At 32.3% G+C, this 20654-nt stretch overlaps 1 protein-coding gene across 1 annotated transcript in view; it reads right to left on the bottom strand.

The window, feature by feature from the left end:
• Positions 1-4234: 4234 nt before the first annotated feature.
• Positions 4235-20654, bottom strand: part of LOC144440092 (uncharacterized) — a 61940-nt gene continuing 45520 nt past the window's right edge. Inside the window, exons 8-10 of the mRNA XM_078129353.1 lie at positions 18498-18653; positions 11560-11634; positions 4235-8595 (exon numbers count right to left, since the gene is read on the bottom strand). Of these exons, the coding sequence (XP_077985479.1) occupies positions 5533-8595; positions 11560-11634; positions 18498-18653 (3294 nt within the window). The 3' untranslated portion in view covers positions 4235-5532. The remainder of the gene's footprint in view (positions 8596-11559; positions 11635-18497; positions 18654-20654) is intronic.

Genomic DNA, 20654 nt, shown 5'->3' with positions numbered 1-20654 from the left:
AACATTCATACAATATGGGGGGGGGTACTATATTGCATTTCAATAACATACATACAATATGGGGGGGGGGTATTTTTTACTATATTGTATTTCAATAACATACAATATGGGGGGGTATTTTTTAATATATTGTATTTCAATAACATGCAAACAATATTGGGGGGGGGTATTTTTTACTATATTGTATTTCAATAACAGACATACAATATGGGGGGGGGGGTTATTTTTTACTATATTGTATTTCAATAACAGACATACAATATGGGGGGGGGGTATTTTTTACTATATTGTATTTCAATAACATGCATACAGTATGGGGGGGTATTTTTTACTATATTGTATTTCAATAACATACATACAATATGGGGGGGTATTTTTTAATATATTGTATTTCAATAACATGCAAACAATATGGGGGGGTATTTTTTACTATATTGTATTTCAATAACATACAATATGGGGGGGTATTTTTTAATATATTGTATTTCAATAACATGCAAACAATATGGGGGGGGGTATTTTTTACTATATTGTATTTCAATAACAGACATACAATATGCGGGAGGGGGGGTATTTTTTACTATATTGCATTGCAATAACAAGCATACAATATGGGGGGAGGGGGGTATTTTTTACTATATTGTATTTCAATAACATGCATACAATATGCGGGGGGGGGGGGGTATTTTTTACTATATTGTATTTCAATAACACGCATACAATATGGGGGGGTATTTTTTACTATATTGTATTTCAATAACATACATACAATATGGGGGGAGGGGGGTATTTTTTAATATATTGCATTTCAATAACATGCATACAGTATGGGGGGGTATTTTTTACTATATTGTATTTCAATAACAAGCATACAATATGGGGGGAGGGGGGTATTTTTTAATATATTGCATTTCAATAACACGCATACAATATGGAGGGGTATTTTTTACTATATTGTATTTCAATAACAAGCATACAATATGGGGGGAGGGGGGTATTTTTTAATATATTGCATTTCAATAACATGCATAAAGTATGGGGGGGGGTATTTTTTACTATATTGTATTTCAATAACACACATACAATATGGGGGAGAGGGGTGTATTTTTTACTATATTGTATTTCAATAACATACATACAATATGGGGGGGGGGGGTATTTTTTACTATATTGTATTTCAATAACATGCATACAATATGGGGGGGTATTTTTTACTATATTGTATTTCAATAACATGCATACAATATGGGGGGGGTATTTTTTACTATATTGTATTTCAATAACATACATACAATATGGGGGGGGGTATTTTTTACTATATTGTATTTCAATAACATGCATACAATATGGGGGGGGGTATTTTTTACTATATTGTATTTCAATAACAAGCATACAATATGCGGGGGTATTTTTTACTATATTGTATTTCAATAACATACATACAATATGGGGGGGTACTATATTGCATTTCAATAACATACATACAATATGGGGGGGGGGGGTATTTTTAACTATATTGTATTTCAGTAACATACATACAATATGGGGGGGGGTATTTTTTACTTTATTGTATTTCAATAACATGCATACAATAGGGGGGGGGTATTTTTTACTTTATTGTATTTCAATAACATGCATACAATATGGGGGGGTACTATATTGCATTTCAATAACATACATACAATATTGGGGGGGGGGGTATTTTATTCAATTCAAATAAGTATGAAATCTATCAAACTTACAGCAAACTAAGGTCAGTAATCTTTATTGTGTTTGTACGCAAGTGTGTAATAATTTCAGTACAAAGTGTATGATCTTGACTAACAAATTAATACATATGGTAACTTATAAAATTAACATACAAATTAATAAAAATAACAAATTAATGAAAAATATCAAATAAATGAAAGATAACAAATTAATAAAAATATGAAATTAATAAAAATTAATTAATAAAAATAACAAATTAATAAAAAATATCATAAATTAATACTTATTGCCCTCAGATAGATAATGTACTAGACATCATCAAAATGATCAACTTATTCACAAATATAAAGCTATGTAAACTTTCAATTGAATCTTTTTGTTACCATAGCAATGGCACATTTTTCATTACCATGATAATTGCCAAACCAAGACACATGGCAGCATATCATGAAAAGCTAGGCAACAAATATAATGAGCAGTTTTGTCAAGTTTAGGGAATGTGAGTAACTACAGAGTGATGGTATCAGGTAAACTCTGACATATTACAGAGTGATGGTATCAGGTAAACTCTGAAATATTACAGAGTGATGGTATCAGATAAACTCTGACATATTACAGAGTGATGGTATCTGGTAAACTCTGACATATTACAGAGTGATGGTATCAGATAAACTCTGACATATTACAGAGTGATGGTATCTGGTAAACTCTGAAATATTACAGAGTGATGGTATCAGGTAAACTCTGACATATTACAGAGTGATGGTATCAGGTAAACTCTGACATATTACAGAGTGACGGTATCAGGTAAACTCTGACATATTACAGAGTGATGGTATCAGGTAAACTCTGACATATTACAGAGTGATGGTATCAGGTAAACTCTGAAATATTACAGAGTGATGGTATCAGATAAACTCTGACATATTACAGAGTGATGGTATCTGGTAAACTCTGAAATATTACAGAGTGATGGTATCAGGTAAACTCTGACATATTACAGAGTGATGGTATCAGGTAAACTCTGAAATATTACAGAGTGATGGTATCAGGTAAACTCTGACATATTACAGAGTGATGGTATCAGGTAAACTCTGAAATATTACAGAGTGATGGTATCAGGTAAACTCTGACATATTACAGAGTGATGGTATCAGGTAAACTCTGACATATCACAGAGTGATGGTATCAGGTAAACTCTGACATATTACAGAGTCATGGTATCAGGTAAACTCTGACATATTACAGAGTGATGGTATCAGGTAAACTCTGACATATTACAGAGTGATGGTATCAGGTAAACTCTGAAATATTACAGAGTGATGGTATCAGGTAAACTCTGACATATTACAGAGTGACGGTATCAGGTAAACTCTGACATATTACAGAGTGATGGTATCAGGTAAACTCTGACATATCACAGAGTGATGGTATCAGGTAAACTCTGAAATATTACAGAGTGATGGTATCAGGTAAACTCTGACATATCACAGAGTGATGGTATCAGATAAACTCTGACATATCACAGAGTGATGGTATCAGGTAAACTCTGACATATTACAGAGTGATGGTATCAGGTAAACTCTGACATATTACAGAGTGATGGTATCAGGTAAACTCTGAAATATTACAGAGTGATGGTATCAGATAAACTCTGAAATATTACAGAGTGATGGTATCAGATAAACTCTGAAATATTACAGAGTGATGGTATCAGATAAACTCTGACATATTACAGAGTGATGGTATCAGATAAACTCTGAAATATTACAGAGTGATGGTATCAGATAAACTCTGACATATTACAGAGTGATGGTATCAGGTAAACTCTGACATATTACAGAGTGATGGTATCAGGTAAACTCTGAAATATTACAGAGTGATGGTATCAGGTAAACTCTGACATATTACAGAGTGATGGTATCAGGTAAACTCTGAAATATTACAGAGTGATGGTATCAGATAAACTCTGAAATATTACAGAGTGATGGTATCAGGTAAACTCTGAAATATTACAGAGTGATGGTATCAGGTAAACTCTGACATATTACAGAGTGATGGTATCAGGTAAACTCTGAAATATTACAGAGTGATGGTATCAGGTAAACTCTGACATATTACAGAGTGATGGTATCAGGTAAACTCTGAAATATTACAGAGTGATGGTATCAGATAAACTCTGAAATATTACAGAGTGATGGTATCAGATAAACTCTGACATATCACAGAGTGATGGTATCAGGTAAACTCTGACATATTACAGAGTGATGGTATTAGGTAAACTCTGACATATTACAGAGTGATGGTATCAGGTAAACTCTGACGTATCACAGAGTGATGGTATCAGGTAAACTCTGACATATTACAGAGTGATGGTATCAGGTAAACTCTGACGTATTACAGAGTGATGGTATCAGGTAAACTCTGACATATTACAGAGTGATGGTATCAGGTAAACTCTGACATATCACAGAGTGATGGTATCAGGTAAACTCTGACATATTACAGAGTGATGGTATCAGGTAAACTCTGACGTATTACAGAGTGATGGTATCAGGTAAACTCTGACATATTACAGAGTGATGGTATCAGGTAAACTCTGACATATTACAGAGTGATGGTATCAGGTAAACTCTGACATATCACAGAGTGATGGTATCAGGTAAACTCTGACATATTACAGAGTGATGGTATCAGATAAACTCTGACATATTACAGAGTGATGGTATCAGATAAACTCTGACATATTACAGAGTGATGGTATCAGATAAACTCTGACATATTACAGAGTGATGGTATCAGGTAAACTCTGACATATTACAGAGTGATGGTATCAGGTAAACTCTGACATATTACAGAGTGATGGTATCAGGTAAACTCTGACATATTACAGAGTGATGGTATCAGGTAAACTCTGAAATATTACAGAGTGATGGTACCAGGTAAACTCTGAAATATATATCATACCCACTTATTGGCCATGTAAGAACAAGTTCATCTTTATCTGGAGTATTACTGTCATCAAATATTTTAATTTTTCAAGTACTTGTTTTTTTATCAATGGATATGATTACAAGGTTTATATTCACCACAGAGATTTCTAAAGATTTTGTAATGCATCATTCAGAAGTTTCAATTTCAAGAATTAAAATACTTTTTTTGCTAAATGTTCATTATTTTTAAATTGCAGGACTTCCAAAGAATTTCAAAGAGCATACAGCATGGTGTAGGAAGAGCAGATTTCATCATATTGCTTGTTAAATTGTATTTGTCAACTAATTAAATGGCAGTTTGAAACTGTGCCAAATGTTTGGAACAACACCAAACAGGTCAGCGACTTTTGATAGAGTGCCAAAGTACTCAATGTACAATGCTGTTCCAACTACCAATGAGTTCAATGCCAATCTGTAAGAGTGCCAAGAATTCATATAACATTGTGAACATCTTCACCACTGAACTCATGGGTAGTTGGAACAGTGCCAAGACATTGTCAAAGTCATCACGATTGAACTCATGGGTAGTTGGAACAGTGCCAAGACATTGTCAAAGTCATCACGATTGAACTCATGGGTAGTTGGAACAGTGCCAAGACATTGTCAAAGTCATCACGATTGAACCTAATAGTAGTTGGAATAGTGCCAAGACATTGTCAAAATCTTCACCACTGAACCTATTGGTAGTTGGAAATGTGCCATGACATTGTCAAAATTTTCAACCTCCAAAAGTAATAAGTAAGAATGCCAAAGTACAAGTATTGGGCTTAGTATATTCATACCGCCTGAAAAAAAATGAGGTGAATTGTGTTATGTGTCAGTATTTATATTAAAGTTCATCATGAATGTCAGAAATTCCATCTCCATCATCGTCATCATCTTCATCATTAGGGATTCCGTCCCCATCAATGTCATCATCCAAATAGTCAGGAATACCATCTCCATCTGTGTCTTTTTCCATATAGTCTGGAATTCCATCTCCATCGGAATCCTCTAAATAATCTGGAATGCCATCTCCATCACTATCTGTTTCAAGATGATCTGGAATACCATCCCCGTCATCATCATCATCCAAATAATCTGGAATTCCATCTCCATCAGAATCCTCTAGATAATCTGGGATACCATCTCCATCACTGTCTTTTTCCAAATAATCAGGAATACCATCGCCATCATCATCATCATCTTTATCATTTGGGATTCCATCACCATCTATGTCATCATCTTCATCATTTGGAATACCATCTCCATCGATGTCATCATCTAAATAATCAGGAATACCGTCTCCATCCGTATCCTTTTCCATATAGTCAGGAATACCATTCCCATCATCATCATCATCCAAATAATCAGGAATACCATCTCCATCTGAATCTTCCAAATAATCTGGAATTCCATCTCCATCAGAATCCTCTAGATAATCTGGGATGCCATCTCCATCATCGTCTTTTTCCAAATAATCAGGAATACCATCGCCATCATCATCATCATCTTTATCATTTGGGATTCCATCACCATCTATGTCATCATCAAGATAATCAGGAATACCATCTCCATCCGTGTCCTTTTCCAGGTAGTCAGGAACGCCATCACCATCTGCATCATCATCATCTTCATTTGGAATTCCATCACCATCAATATCATCATCTTCATCATTTGGAATTCCATCTCCATCAATGTCGTCATCTAAATAGTCAGGAATGCCATCACCATCTGTGTCTTTTTCCATATAGTCTGGAATTCCATCTCCATCGGAATCTTCTAAATAATCTGGAATGCCATCTCCATCACTATCTATTTCCAGATGATCTGGAATACCATCCCCATCATCATTGTCATCCAAATAATCTGGAATTCCATCCCCATCAGAATCTTCCAAATAATCTGGAATTCCATCTCCATCAGAATCCTCTAGATAATCTGGGATACCATCTCCATCACCATCTTTTTCCAAATAGTCAGGAATACCATCGCCATCATCATCATCATCTTTATCATTTGGGATTCCATCACCATCAATATCATCATCTTCATCATTTGGAATACCATCTCCATCAATATCATCATCTAAATAGTCAGGAATACCGTCTCCATCTGTGTCCTTTTCCATATAGTCAGGAATACCATTCCCATCATCATCATCATCCAAATAATCTGGAATTCCATCCCCATCAGAGTCTTCCAAATAGTCTGGAATTCCATTCCCATCAGTATCCTCTAAATAATCTGGAATACCATCTCCATCCGTGTCTTTTTCCAGGTAGTCTGGAATACCATCTCCATCATCATCATCATCTTTATCATTTGGAATTCCATCACCATCAATATCATCATCTTCATCATTTGGAATACCATCGCCATCAATGTCGTCATCTAAATAGTCAGGAATACCGTCTCCATCCGTGTCTTTTTCCAAATAGTCAGGAATACCATCTCCATCATCATCATCATCTTTATCATTTGGAATTCCATCACCATCAATATCATCATCTTCATCATTTGGAATGCCATCGCCATCAATGTCGTCATCTAAATAGTCAGGAATACCATCTCCATCTGTGTCTTTTTCCATATAGTCTGGAATTCCATCTCCATCGGAATCCTCTAAATAATCTGGAATGCCATCTCCATCACTATCTGTTTCAAGATGATCTGCAATACCATCCCCATCATCATCGTCATCCAAATAATCTGGAATACCATCTCCATCAAAATCTTCCAAATAATCTGGGATGCGATCTCCATCACTGTCTTTTTCCAAATAATCAGGAATACCATCGCCATCATCATCATCATCTTTATCATTTGGGATTCCATCACCATCAATATCATCATCTTCATCATTTGGAATACCATCTCCATCAATGTCGTCATCTAAATAGTCAGGAATACCATCTCCATCTGTGTCCTTTTCCATATAGTCAGGAATACCATTCCCATCATCATCATCATCCAAATAATCTGGAATTCCATCCCCATCGGAATCCTCCAAATAGTCTGGAATTCCATTCCCATCGGAATCCTCTAAATAATCAGGAATGCCATCCCCATCGCTGTCCTTTTCCAAAAAATCAGGAATGCCATCCCCATCACGGTCCGTTTCCAAATAATCAGGGATTCCATCTCCATCAATGTCATCATCCAAATAGTCAGGAATGCCATCCCCATCCGTGTCTTTTTCCAAATAATCAGGAATACCATCTCCATCTGAATCTTCCAAATAATCTGGAATTCCATCTCCATCAGAATCCTCTAGATAATCTGGGATGCCATCTCCATCATTATCTTTTTCCAAATAATCAGGAATACCATCACCATCATCATCATCATCTTTATCATTTGGGATTCCATCACCATCTATGTCATCATCAAGATAATCAGGAATACCGTCTCCATCCGTGTCCTTTTCCAGGTAGTCAGGAACGCCATCACCATCTGCATCATCATCATCTTCATTTGGAATTCCATCACCATCAATATCATCATCTTCATCATTTGGAATACCATCTCCATCAATGTCGTCATCTAAATAGTCAGGAATGCCATCTCCATCTGTGTCTTTTTCCATATAGTCTGGAATTCCATCTCCATCGGAATCTTCTAAATAATCTGGAATGCCATCTCCATCACTATCTATTTCCAGATGATCTGGAATACCATCCCGATCATCATCGTCATCCAAATGGTCTGGGATGCCATCTCCATCTGAATCTGACTCCATATCACCATTATCATCATCATCATCATCATCTTCATCATCATCTTCATCTTGAGTGTTATCTCCATCAGAGTCAATGATGACTGTTGAACCACTTATGTTGTCTAGCCATCTTTGAAGATCTTTTCGAAAGAGCATATCACTGTCTGTCATCTCAAACCATGTACTCTTATTCTGTTGAAAGAATATCAAGTAAGGTAGAGTTTTAATGGTAATAACTGATTAGATTTTGGTAAACATCCAATGTACATTAATTAGTTATTTGCATAATTAATGGTTTTGAGTAATTAGGCTATATCTTTGGAATGCATCCTTCAAATTCAATATAATTTCGTTCATACATTCATACGTTAACCATAACAAAATGCACATGTCCTATAAGGTTTGTTGATTTTGATTACAGTTTTAATGATTAATTTGCATAATTAATGACTTTTGATAATTCGGCTTTATCTTAAGAATGCAAACTTCAAATTTTATAGAATTTGGTGCATATACCAACCATAACAATGCACACAACTTTGTTGACATAGCCTTTACTTTTAATGAGTAATTTGAATAATTAATGATCTTCAGAAATTAAGCTATATCTTGGAATGCACAATTCAAATTCTAATTTACATCAACCCTGACAAAGCACACATCCTCTAAAGCCTGTTAATATAGTTTTTAGTTTTATGACTAATTGCATAATTAATGATTTTCGGTAATTAGGCTATTTCTTAAGAAATTATGCAAACATCATGTATGATAGCTATAGTTTAGAATTTTGCATTCCAACAATGTGTAAGGTCAAGAAATCTATGGTTTTGCCGTTACGGTAGGGGTTCAGTTTAAATCTGGTTTTATGTATGAGATTAGACAAACAGTATAATTTATTCCTACATTCAGTAAACCTTAATTTATTCCTACACTCAGTAAACCTTATATATCTTGAGATGAAATGAAAGATCAAACAACAATTACTAGCTAAAGCTCCATTGACATCAGGCTATTTTCATAGAGATGACAATACTATATCGACATGGATACAAACGCAAAAGTCTGACCTCAGGAATGACACATTTACACGTGTTAGACCATGTCGTTATGTTTACAGGTGTTAGACAATGATGTTATGTTTACACATGTGTTAGACAATGTCATTATGTTTACAAGTCTTTGACCATTTTGTTATGTTTACACATGTTAAACCATGTCATTATGTTTACATAATTGTATTAGACCATATCGTTATGTTTACACAATTGTGTTAGACCATATCATTATGTTTACACATGACATGTTAGACCATGTCGTTATGTTTACACATGACGTGTTAGACCATGTTGTTATGTTTACACATTTGTTAGACCATGTCGTTATGTTTACACATGTGTTAGACTATGTCATTATGTTTACAAGTTTTAGACCATGTTGTTATGTTGACACATGACGTGTTAGACCATGTCGTTATGTTTACACATGTGTTAGACCATGTCGTTATGTTTACACAATTGTGTTAGACCATGTTGTTATGTTTACACAATTGTGTTAGACCATGTCGTTATGTTTACACATGTGTTAGACCATGTCGTTATGTTTACACAATTGTGTTAGACCATGTTGTTATGTTTACACAATTGTGTTAGACCATGTCGTTATGTTTACACAAGTGTTAGACCATGTTGTTATGTTTACACAATTGTGTTAGACCATGTTGTTATGTTTAACAATTGTGTTAGACCATGTCGTTATGTTTACACAAGTGTTAGACCATGTCGTTATGTTTACACATGTGTTAGACCATGTCGTTATGTTTACACAATTGTGTTAGACCATGTTGTTATGTTTACACAATTGTGTTAGACCATGTCGTTATGTTTACACATGTGTTAGACCATGTCGTTATGTTTACACAATTGTGTTAGACCATGTTGTTATGTTTACACAATTGTGTTAGACCATGTCGTTATGTTTACACGTGTTAGACCATGTCGTTATGTTTACACAATTGTGTTAGACCATGTTGTTATGTTTACACATGTGTTAGACCATGTCGTTATGTTTACACAATTGTGTTAGACCATGTTGTTATGTTTACACAATTGTGTTAGACCATGTTGTTATGTTTACACAATTGTGTTAGACCATGTCGTTATGTTTACACATGTGTTAGACCATGTCGTTATGTTTACACAATTGTGTTAGACCATGTTGTTATGTTTACACAATTGTGTTAGACCATGTCGTTATGTTTACACATGTTAGACCATGTCGTTATGTTTACACATGTGTTAGACCATGTCGTTATGTTTACACATGTGTTAGACCATATCGTTATGTTTACACATGTGTTAGACCATGTCGTTATGTTTACATAATTGTGTTAGACCATGTTGTTATGTTTACACAATTGTGCAACAGCACCTTTTTTCAAATCGTTCCAATTTTGGTGTCTCACTGCCAATGCAATGTGCAGAACTGAAATCCAATGTCTGCCATACACATACAGTCAGAGAAACATTAAACCTCACACAAGAAAACATCCACACAGGATAATGGAACATCACATGAACTTTAGTGATTATATATCATAACCATACTTCCACTGTAAAAGGCCTGACCCATCTTGATAGGTTATATAGCTCTATATAGTTTAATAATACTTACATTATCAATATCTACTAATCCAATATTTGGTTCATCGACATCAATACCATATAGTTTAATATTTACATTTTTAATACTTACATTATCAATATCTACTAATCCAATATTTGGTTCATCGACATCAATACCATATAGTTTAATATTTACATTTTTAATACTTACATTATCAATATCTACTAATCCAATATTTGGTTCATCGACATCAATACCATATAGTTTAATATTTACATTTTTAATACTTACATTATCAATATCTACTAATCCAATATTTGGTTCATCGACATCAATACCATATAGTTTAATATTTACATTTTTAATACTTACATTATCAATATCTACTAATCCAATATTTGGTTCATCGACATCAATACCATATAGTTTAATATTTACATTTTTAATACTTACATTATCAATATCTACTAATCCAATATTTGGTTCATCGACATCAATACCATATAGTTTAATATTTACATTTTTAATACTTACATTATCAATATCAACTAATCCAATATTTGGTTCATCGACATCAATACCATATAGTTTCTCCCAATAGTTATGCATCTGTTGATAATAAGCATACAATGAAATACAATTAATTGAATAAAATATCACCTTTTACAAGTCTTCTATTTTGTGGGATAAAGAAACAAGCAACATAGTGATCAAAATAACTTTAAATAAATTACACAGAAGATGGACAAGGTGAGCCTACACAGAAGATGGACAAGGTGAGCCTACACAGAAGATGGACAAGGTGAGCCTACACAGAAGATGGACAAGGTGAGCCTACACAGAAGATGGACAAGGTGAGCCTACACAGAAGATGGACAAGGTGAGCCTACACAGAAGATGGACAAGGTGAGCCTACACAGAAGATGGACAAGGTGAGCCTACACAGAAGATGGACAAGGTGAGCCTACACAGAAGATGGACAAGGTGAGCCTACACAGAAGATGGACAAGGTGAGCTTACACAGAAGATGGACAAGGTGAGCCTACACAGAAGATGGACAAGGTGAGCCTACACAGAAGATGGACAAGGTGAGCCTACACAGAAGATGGACAAGGTGAGCCTACACAGAAGATGGACAAGGTGAGCCTACACAGAAGATGGACAAGGTGAGCCTACACAGAAGATGGACAAGGTGAGCCTACACAGAAGATGGACAAGGTGAGCCTACACAGAAGATGGACAAGGTGAGCCTACACAGAAGATGGACAAGGTGAGCCTACACAGAAGATGGACAAGGTGAGCCTACACAGAAGATGGACAAGGTGAGCCTACACAGAAGATGGACAAGGTGAGCCTACACAGAAGATGGACAAGGTGAGCCTACACAGAAGATGGACAAGGTGAGCCTACACAGAAGATGGACAAGGTGAGCCTACACAGAAGATGGACAAGGTGAGCCTACACAGAAGATGGACAAGGTGAGCCTACACAGAAGATGGACAAGGTGAGCCTACACAGAAGATGGACAAGGTGAGCCTACAATGTTGTATTAGTTGATATTTTCTATGCTACCATCATTCTTGATTAAATAACACCAATAAACGTAGTCAAAAATCATCCCTACAAAATATTATATCTTATCATAATTAGTTTATGGCTTGGTCAAAAATCATCCCTACAAAATATTATATATTATCATAATTAGTTTATGGCTTGGTCAAAAACCATCCCTACAAAATATTATATATTATCATAATTAGTTTATGGCTTGGTCAAAAACCATCCCTACAAAACATTATATATTATTATAATTAGTTTATGGCTTGGTCAAAAATCATCCCTACAAAATATTATATATTATCATAATTAGTTTATGGCTTGGTCAAAAACCATCCCTACAAAATATTATATCTTATCATAATTAGTTTATGGCTTTGTCAAAAACCATCCCTACAAAATATTATATCTTATCATAATTAGTTTATGGCTTTGTCAAAAACCATCCCTACAAAATATTATATATTATCATAATTAGTTTATGGCTTGGTCAAAAACCATCCCTACAAAATATTATATCTTATCATAATTAGTTTATGGCTTTGTCAAAAACCATCCCTACAAAATATTATATATTATCATAATTAGTTTATGGCTTGGTTAAAAACCATCCCTACAAAACATTAAATCTTATCATAATTAGTTTATGGCTTGGTCAAAAACCATCCCTACAAAATATTATATATTATCATAATTAGTTTATGGCTTGGTCAAAAACCATCCCTACAAAACATTATATATTATCATAATTAGTTTATGGCTTTGTCAAAAACCATCCCTACAAAATATTATATATTATCATAATTAGTTTATGTCTTGGTCATAAACCATCCCTACAAAATATTATATATTATCATAATTAGTTTATGGCTTGGTCAAAAACCATCCCTACAAAACATTAAATCTTATCATAATTAGTTTATGGCTTGGTCAAAAATCATCCCTACAAAATATTATATATTATTATAATTAGTTTATGGCTTGGTTAAAAACCATCCCTACAAAATATTATATCTTATCATAATTAGTTTATGGCTTGGTCAAAAATCATCCCTACAAAATATTATATATTATCATAATTAGTTTATGGCTTGGTCAAAAACCATCCCTACAAAACATTATATCTTATCATAATTAGTTTATGGCTTGGTCAAAAACCATCCCTACAAAATATTATATATTATCATAATTAGTTTATGGCTTGGTCAAAAACCATCCCTACAAAACATTATATCTTATCATAATTAGTTTATGGCTTGGTCAAAAACCATCCCTACAAAATATTATATCTTATCATAATTAGTTTATGGCTTGGTCAAAAACCATCCCTACAAAACATTAAATCTTATCATAATTAGTTCATGGCTTGGTCAAAAACCATCCCTACAAAACATTATATCTTATCATAATTAGTTTATGGCTTGGTCAAAAACCATCCCTACAAAATATTATATATTATCATAATTAGTTTATGGCTTGGTCAAAAACCATCCCTACAAAATATTATATATTATCATAATTAGTTTATGGCTTGGTCAAAAACCATCCCTACAAAATATTATATCTTATCATAATTAGTTTATGGCTTGGTCAAAAACCATCCCTACAAAACATTAAATCTTATCATAATTAGTTTATGGCTTGGTCAAAAACCATCCCTACAAAATATTATATATTATCATAATTAGTTTATGGCTTGGTCAAAAACCATCCCTACAAAACATTAAATCTTATCATAATTAGTTTATGGCTTGGTCAAAAACCATCCCTACAAAACATTATATATTATCATAATTAGTTTATGGCTTGGTCAAAAACCATCCCTACAAAACATTATATATTATCATAATTAGTTTATGGCTTGGTCAAAAATCATCCCTACAAAATATTATATATTATTATAATTAGTTTATGGCTTGGTTAAAAACCATCCCTACAAAATATTATATCTTATCATAATTAGTTTATGGCTTGGTCAAAAATCATCCCTACAAAATATTATATATTATCATAATTAGTTTATGGCTTGGTCAAAAACCATCCCTACAAAACATTATATCTTATCATAATTAGTTTATGGCTTGGTCAAAAACCATCCCTACAAAATATTATATATTATCATAATTAGTTTATGGCTTGGTCAAAAACCATCCCTACAAAACATTATATCTTATCATAATTAGTTTATGGCTTGGTCAAAAACCATCCCTACAAAATATTATATCTTATCATAATTAGTTTATGGCTTGGTCAAAAACCATCCCTACAAAACATTAAATCTTATCATAATTAGTTCATGGCTTGGTCAAAAACCATCCCTACAAAACATTATATCTTATCATAATTAGTTTATGGCTTGGTCAAAAACCATCCCTACAAAATATTATATATTATCATAATTAGTTTATGGCTTGGTCAAAAACCATCCCTACAAAATATTATATATTATCATAATTAGTTTATGGCTTGGTCAAAAACCATCCCTACAAAATATTATATCTTATCATAATTAGTTTATGGCTTGGTCAAAAACCATCCCTACAAAACATTAAATCTTATCATAATTAGTTTATGGCTTGGTCAAAAACCATCCCTACAAAATATTATATATTATCATAATTAGTTTATGGCTTGGTCAAAAACCATCCCTACAAAACATTAAATCTTATCATAATTAGTTTATGGCTTGGTCAAAAACCATCCCTACAAAACATTATATATTATCATAATTAGTTTATGGCTTGGTCAAAAACCATCCCTACAAAACATTATATATTATCATAATTAGTTTATGGCTTGATCAAAAACCATCCCTACAAAATATTATATCTTATCATAATTAGTTTATGGCTTGGTCAAAAACCATCCCTACAAAACATTAAATCTTATCATAATTAGTTTATGGCTTGGTCAAAAACCATCCCTACAAAACATTATATCTTATCATAATTAGTTTATGGCTTGGTCAAAAACCATCCCTACAAAACATTAAATCTTATCATAATTAGTTTATGGCTTGGTCAAAAACCATCCCTACAAAACATTATATATTATCATAATTAGTTTATGGCTTGGTCAAAAACCATCCCTACAAAATATTATATCTTATCATAATTAGTTTATGGCTTGGTCAAAAACCATCCCTACAAAATATTATATCTTATCATAATTAGTTTATGGCTTGGTCAAAAACCATCCCTACAAAATATTATATATTATCATAATTAGTTTATGGCTTGGTCAAAAACCATCCCTACAAAATATTATATATTATCATAATTAGTTTATGGCTTGGTCAAAAACCATCCCTACAAAATATTATATATTATCATAATTAGTTTATGGCTTGGTCAAAAACCATCCCTACAAAATATTATATCTTATCATAATTAGTTTATGGCTTGGTCAAAAACCATCCCTACAAAATATTATATCTTATCATAATTAGTTTATGGCTTGGTCAAAAACCATCCCTACAAAATATTATATATTATCATAATTAGTTTATGGCTTGGTCAAAAACCATCCCTACAAAATATTATATATTATCATAATTAGTTTATGGCTTGGTCAAAAATCATCCCTACAAAATATTATATATTATCATAATTAGTTTATGGCTTGGTCATAAACCATCCCTACAAAATATTATATATTATCATAATTAGTTTATGGCTTGGTCAAAAACCATCCCTACAAAATATTATATATTATCATAATTAGTTTATGGCTTGGTCAAAAACCATCCCTACAAAATATTATATATTATCATAATTAGTTTATGGCTTGGTCAAAAACCATCCCTACAAAATATTATATATTATCATAATTAGTTTATGGCTTTGTCAAAAACCATCCCTACAAAATATTATATATTATCATAATTAGTTTATGGCTTGGTCAAAAACCATCCCTACAAAATATTATATATTATCATAATTAGTTTATGGCTTGGTCAAAAACCATCCCTACAAAATATTATATATTATCATAATTAGTTTATGGCTTGGTCAAAAACCATCCCTACAAAATATTATATCTTATCATAATTAGTTTATGGCTTGGTCAAAAACCATCCCTACAAAATATTATATCTTATCATAATTAGTTTATGGCTTGGTCAAAAACCATCCCTACAAAATATTATATATTATCATAATTAGTTTATGGCTTGGTCAAAAATCATCCCTACAAAATATTATATATTATCATAATTAGTTTATGGCTTGGTCAAAAACCATCCCTACAAAATATTATATATTATCATAATTAGTTTATGGCTTGGTCAAAAATCATCCCTACAAAATATTATATATTATCATAATTAGTTTATGGCTTGGTCAAAAACCATCCCTACAAAATATTATATATTATCATAATTAGTTTATGGCTTGGTCAAAAACCATCCCTACAAAATATTATATATTATCATAATTAGTTTATGGCTTGGTCAAAAACCATCCCTACAAAATATTATATATTATCATAATTAGTTTATGGCTTGGTCAAAAACCATCCCTACAAAATATTATATATTATCATAATTAGTTTATGGCTTGGTCAAAAACCATCCCTACAAAATATTATATATTATCATAATTAGTTTATGGCTTGGTCAAAAACCATCCCTACAAAATATTATATATTATCATAATTAGTTTATGGCTTGGTCAAAAATCATCCCTACAAAATATTATATATTATCATAATTAGTTTATGGCTTGGTCAAAAACCATCCCTACAAAATATTATATATTATCATAATTAGTTTATGGCTTGGTCAAAAACCATCCCTACAAAATATTATATCTTATCATAATTAGTTTATGGCTGTACGACAGAAACATATTTTTCACTATTTTGTCAACTTTACATATGGAAATGCAATAAACACATGCATGCACACACACACACACACACACACACACACACACACACACACACACACACATACACACACACACACACACACACACAGTAAAACTGAACACAAATCTAATGATTGAACACGATGTCCACACTTAAGCAAAAGGTATTTGAACCTGTTATAATTTTTTGACGGCGTAGAAAAATCCTAGTTGAAGTCTGCAGAATCGTGTTTGACATCACACAATGCATAAATCTATAGCGTTAGTATCTATGGTTCAGTATTCACAGTTAGTCTTTTGGAAATTGTCGAGTATTTGTCATTATTGTAATTAATGGTTGTCTACATTGTTCCTACCTCAAAGACTTCATAGTCTCTTTTAAGTCAATCAATATGCATGTTATGTGGGAAGAAAACTTCACGGACAATAATTGGCAAAATGAACAAAACAGGAAAAATGTATTTCAAATAGCCGCCATCGTGCCTTACCCTTATTTACTTCAAAACCTCATTTTGAACTTTAAAAAATGTCACTGTTTATTCACTAAGCTTATATAGTCAGCTTGTCAAAATAACAACAACTCCCAAGGTCTACTGAGTAGACCGACGTCATGTGATGACCACAGCATACAGATGTATGAGGCAGAGAGCAACTTGTTTGATCGTCGAGAGGCCAGACCCTGAGTGCTGGGTGATCTCCTTATAAGGATGTCTCAAGAACCAATCATCTAAAGGGCATACAAGCGAGTCATCATGGCACAGTGCATTCTTGGTAATGATGCTTTACCCCCGTGGGGGGCACTCTATAGAAAGTAGCTACGAATTGATGGAGTCAGAAACCACGAAATTTGAGAGAAATCTAAAATTCCAGTAGGGGTGCTCTGGAATTAATAACAGGGTATATTAGGTAATATTGTTATTTTCCTTGTTTCTCATTCCTGTCTCCATGTCACTTTCCCCTACAACAATGAATCTATTAGGTCAAACATTTCATCCCCTGGAAATAACTGTATAGAATTTATTTTTACTATTAAACTTAAAAACTTACCATTCCAAATTGGTCTGGATCTATCCAAATAAAGCTAAACTTTCCAGTCGGACCATTATGTCTGACTAGTTTCTTTACCACAGAAAAGAATTCAGCTCCTCTAGATGTGTAAGGTTTGGCAAAGACCACTATCAAGTTAATGCTGGCATCATGTTCCTAGAATGGAAATAATTTATTTAATGTCATCATCTCACCTGTAGTCATGTCAACTGTTGTCATGTCAACTTGTGAACTAAGTCACTTTCCTGACTATGGTTCAATATACCATAATCTACTGTATATTTTCAAAGACAAAATATTCCTCAATTTGACAATTAAGAGTGCACAGCTGTCCATTTCTTAACAGTCCAAAAACAAAATGTTATAGAAAGTTGTATCTAATAAACACACTAAAGGTAGCATTCCAGCCACTGCTTTCAAAGTGTCTTCTCTGTGTAAACGCTACTACTATTATTATGTGGGGAATATGTTGGTAGACTTGCTAGATTGTACATGTTCTAATATTTAAAAATCCAACATTACAGAGACCACGTAATACCACAGTATGAAACCCTGTCACAGTCAGAGGTCAGGCTCTGCTATCTTTAGTGTGTGTTATCTCAATGAACTGGACATTACATGTGAGCAGTCTCACTAAGCTTGACATTTCTATAACATCTATATACCAAGTCTAAAGATATCTATAACATAAACTATTTAATAACCTGTTATACCAAGTCTAAAGATATCTATAACATAAACTATTTAATAACCTGTTATACCAAGTCTAAAGATATCTATAACATAAACTATTTAATAACCTGTTATACCAAGTCTAAAGATATCTATAACATAAACTATTTAATAACCTGTTATACCAAGTCTAAAGATATCTATAACATAAACTATTTAATAACCTGTTATACCAAGTCTAAAGATATCTATAACATAAACTATTTAATAACCTGTTATACCAAGTCTAAAGATATCTATAACATAAACTATTTAATAACCTGTTATACCAAGTCTAAAGATATCTATAACATAAACTATTTAATAACCTGTTATACCAAGTCTAAAGATATCTATAGCATAAACTATTTAATAACCTGTTATACCAAGTCTAAAGATATCTATAACATAAACTATTTAATAACCTGTTATACCAAGTCTAAAGATATCTATAACATAAACTATTTAATAACCTGTTATACCAAGTCTAAAGATATCTATAGCATAAACTATTTAATAACCTGTTATACCAAGTCTAAAGATATCTATAACATAAACTATTTAATAACCTGTTATACCAAGTCTAAAGATATCTATAACATAAACTATTTAATAACCTGTTATACCAAGTCTAAAGATATCTATAACATAAACTATTTAATAACCTGTTATACCAAGTCTAAAGATATCTATAACATAAACTATTTAATAACCTGTTATACCAAGTCTAAAGATATCTATTACATAAACTATTTAATAACCTGTTATACCAAGTCTAAAGATATCTATAGCATAAACTATTTAATAACCTGTTATACCAAGTCTAAAGATATCTATAACATAAACTATTTAATAACCTGTTATACCAAGTCTAAAGATATCTATAACATAAACTATTTAATAACCTGTTATACCAAGTCTAAAGATATCTATAACATAAACTATTTAATAACCTGTTATACCAAGTCTAAAGATATCTATAACATAAACTATTTAATAACCTGTTATACCAAGTCTAAAGATATCTATAACATAAACTATTTATAACCTGTTATACCAAGTCTAAAGATATCTATAACATAAACTATTTAATAACCTGTTATACCAAGTCTAAAGATATCTATAACATAAACTATTTATAACCTGTTATACCAAGTCTAAAGATATCTATTACATAAACTATTTAATAACCTGTTATACCAAGTCTAAAGATATCTATAACATAAACTATTTAATAACCTGTTATACCAAGTCTAAAGATATCTATAACATAAACTATTTGATAAACTGTTATACCAAGTCTAAAGATATCTATTACATAAACTATTTGATAACCTGTTATACCAAGTCTAAAGATATCTATAACATAAACTATTTAATAACCTGTTATACCAAGTCTAAAGATATCTATAACATAAACTATTTAATAACCTGTTATACCAAGTC

The sequence above is a fragment of the Glandiceps talaboti genome, chromosome 9 (genome assembly GCF_964340395.1).
Source record: "Glandiceps talaboti chromosome 9, keGlaTala1.1, whole genome shotgun sequence".
NCBI classification, from domain to species: Eukaryota; Metazoa; Hemichordata; class Enteropneusta; family Spengelidae; genus Glandiceps; species Glandiceps talaboti.
The sequence above is the reverse complement of the archived record's forward strand: the minus strand, read 5'-3'. Positions and strand labels throughout refer to the sequence as shown.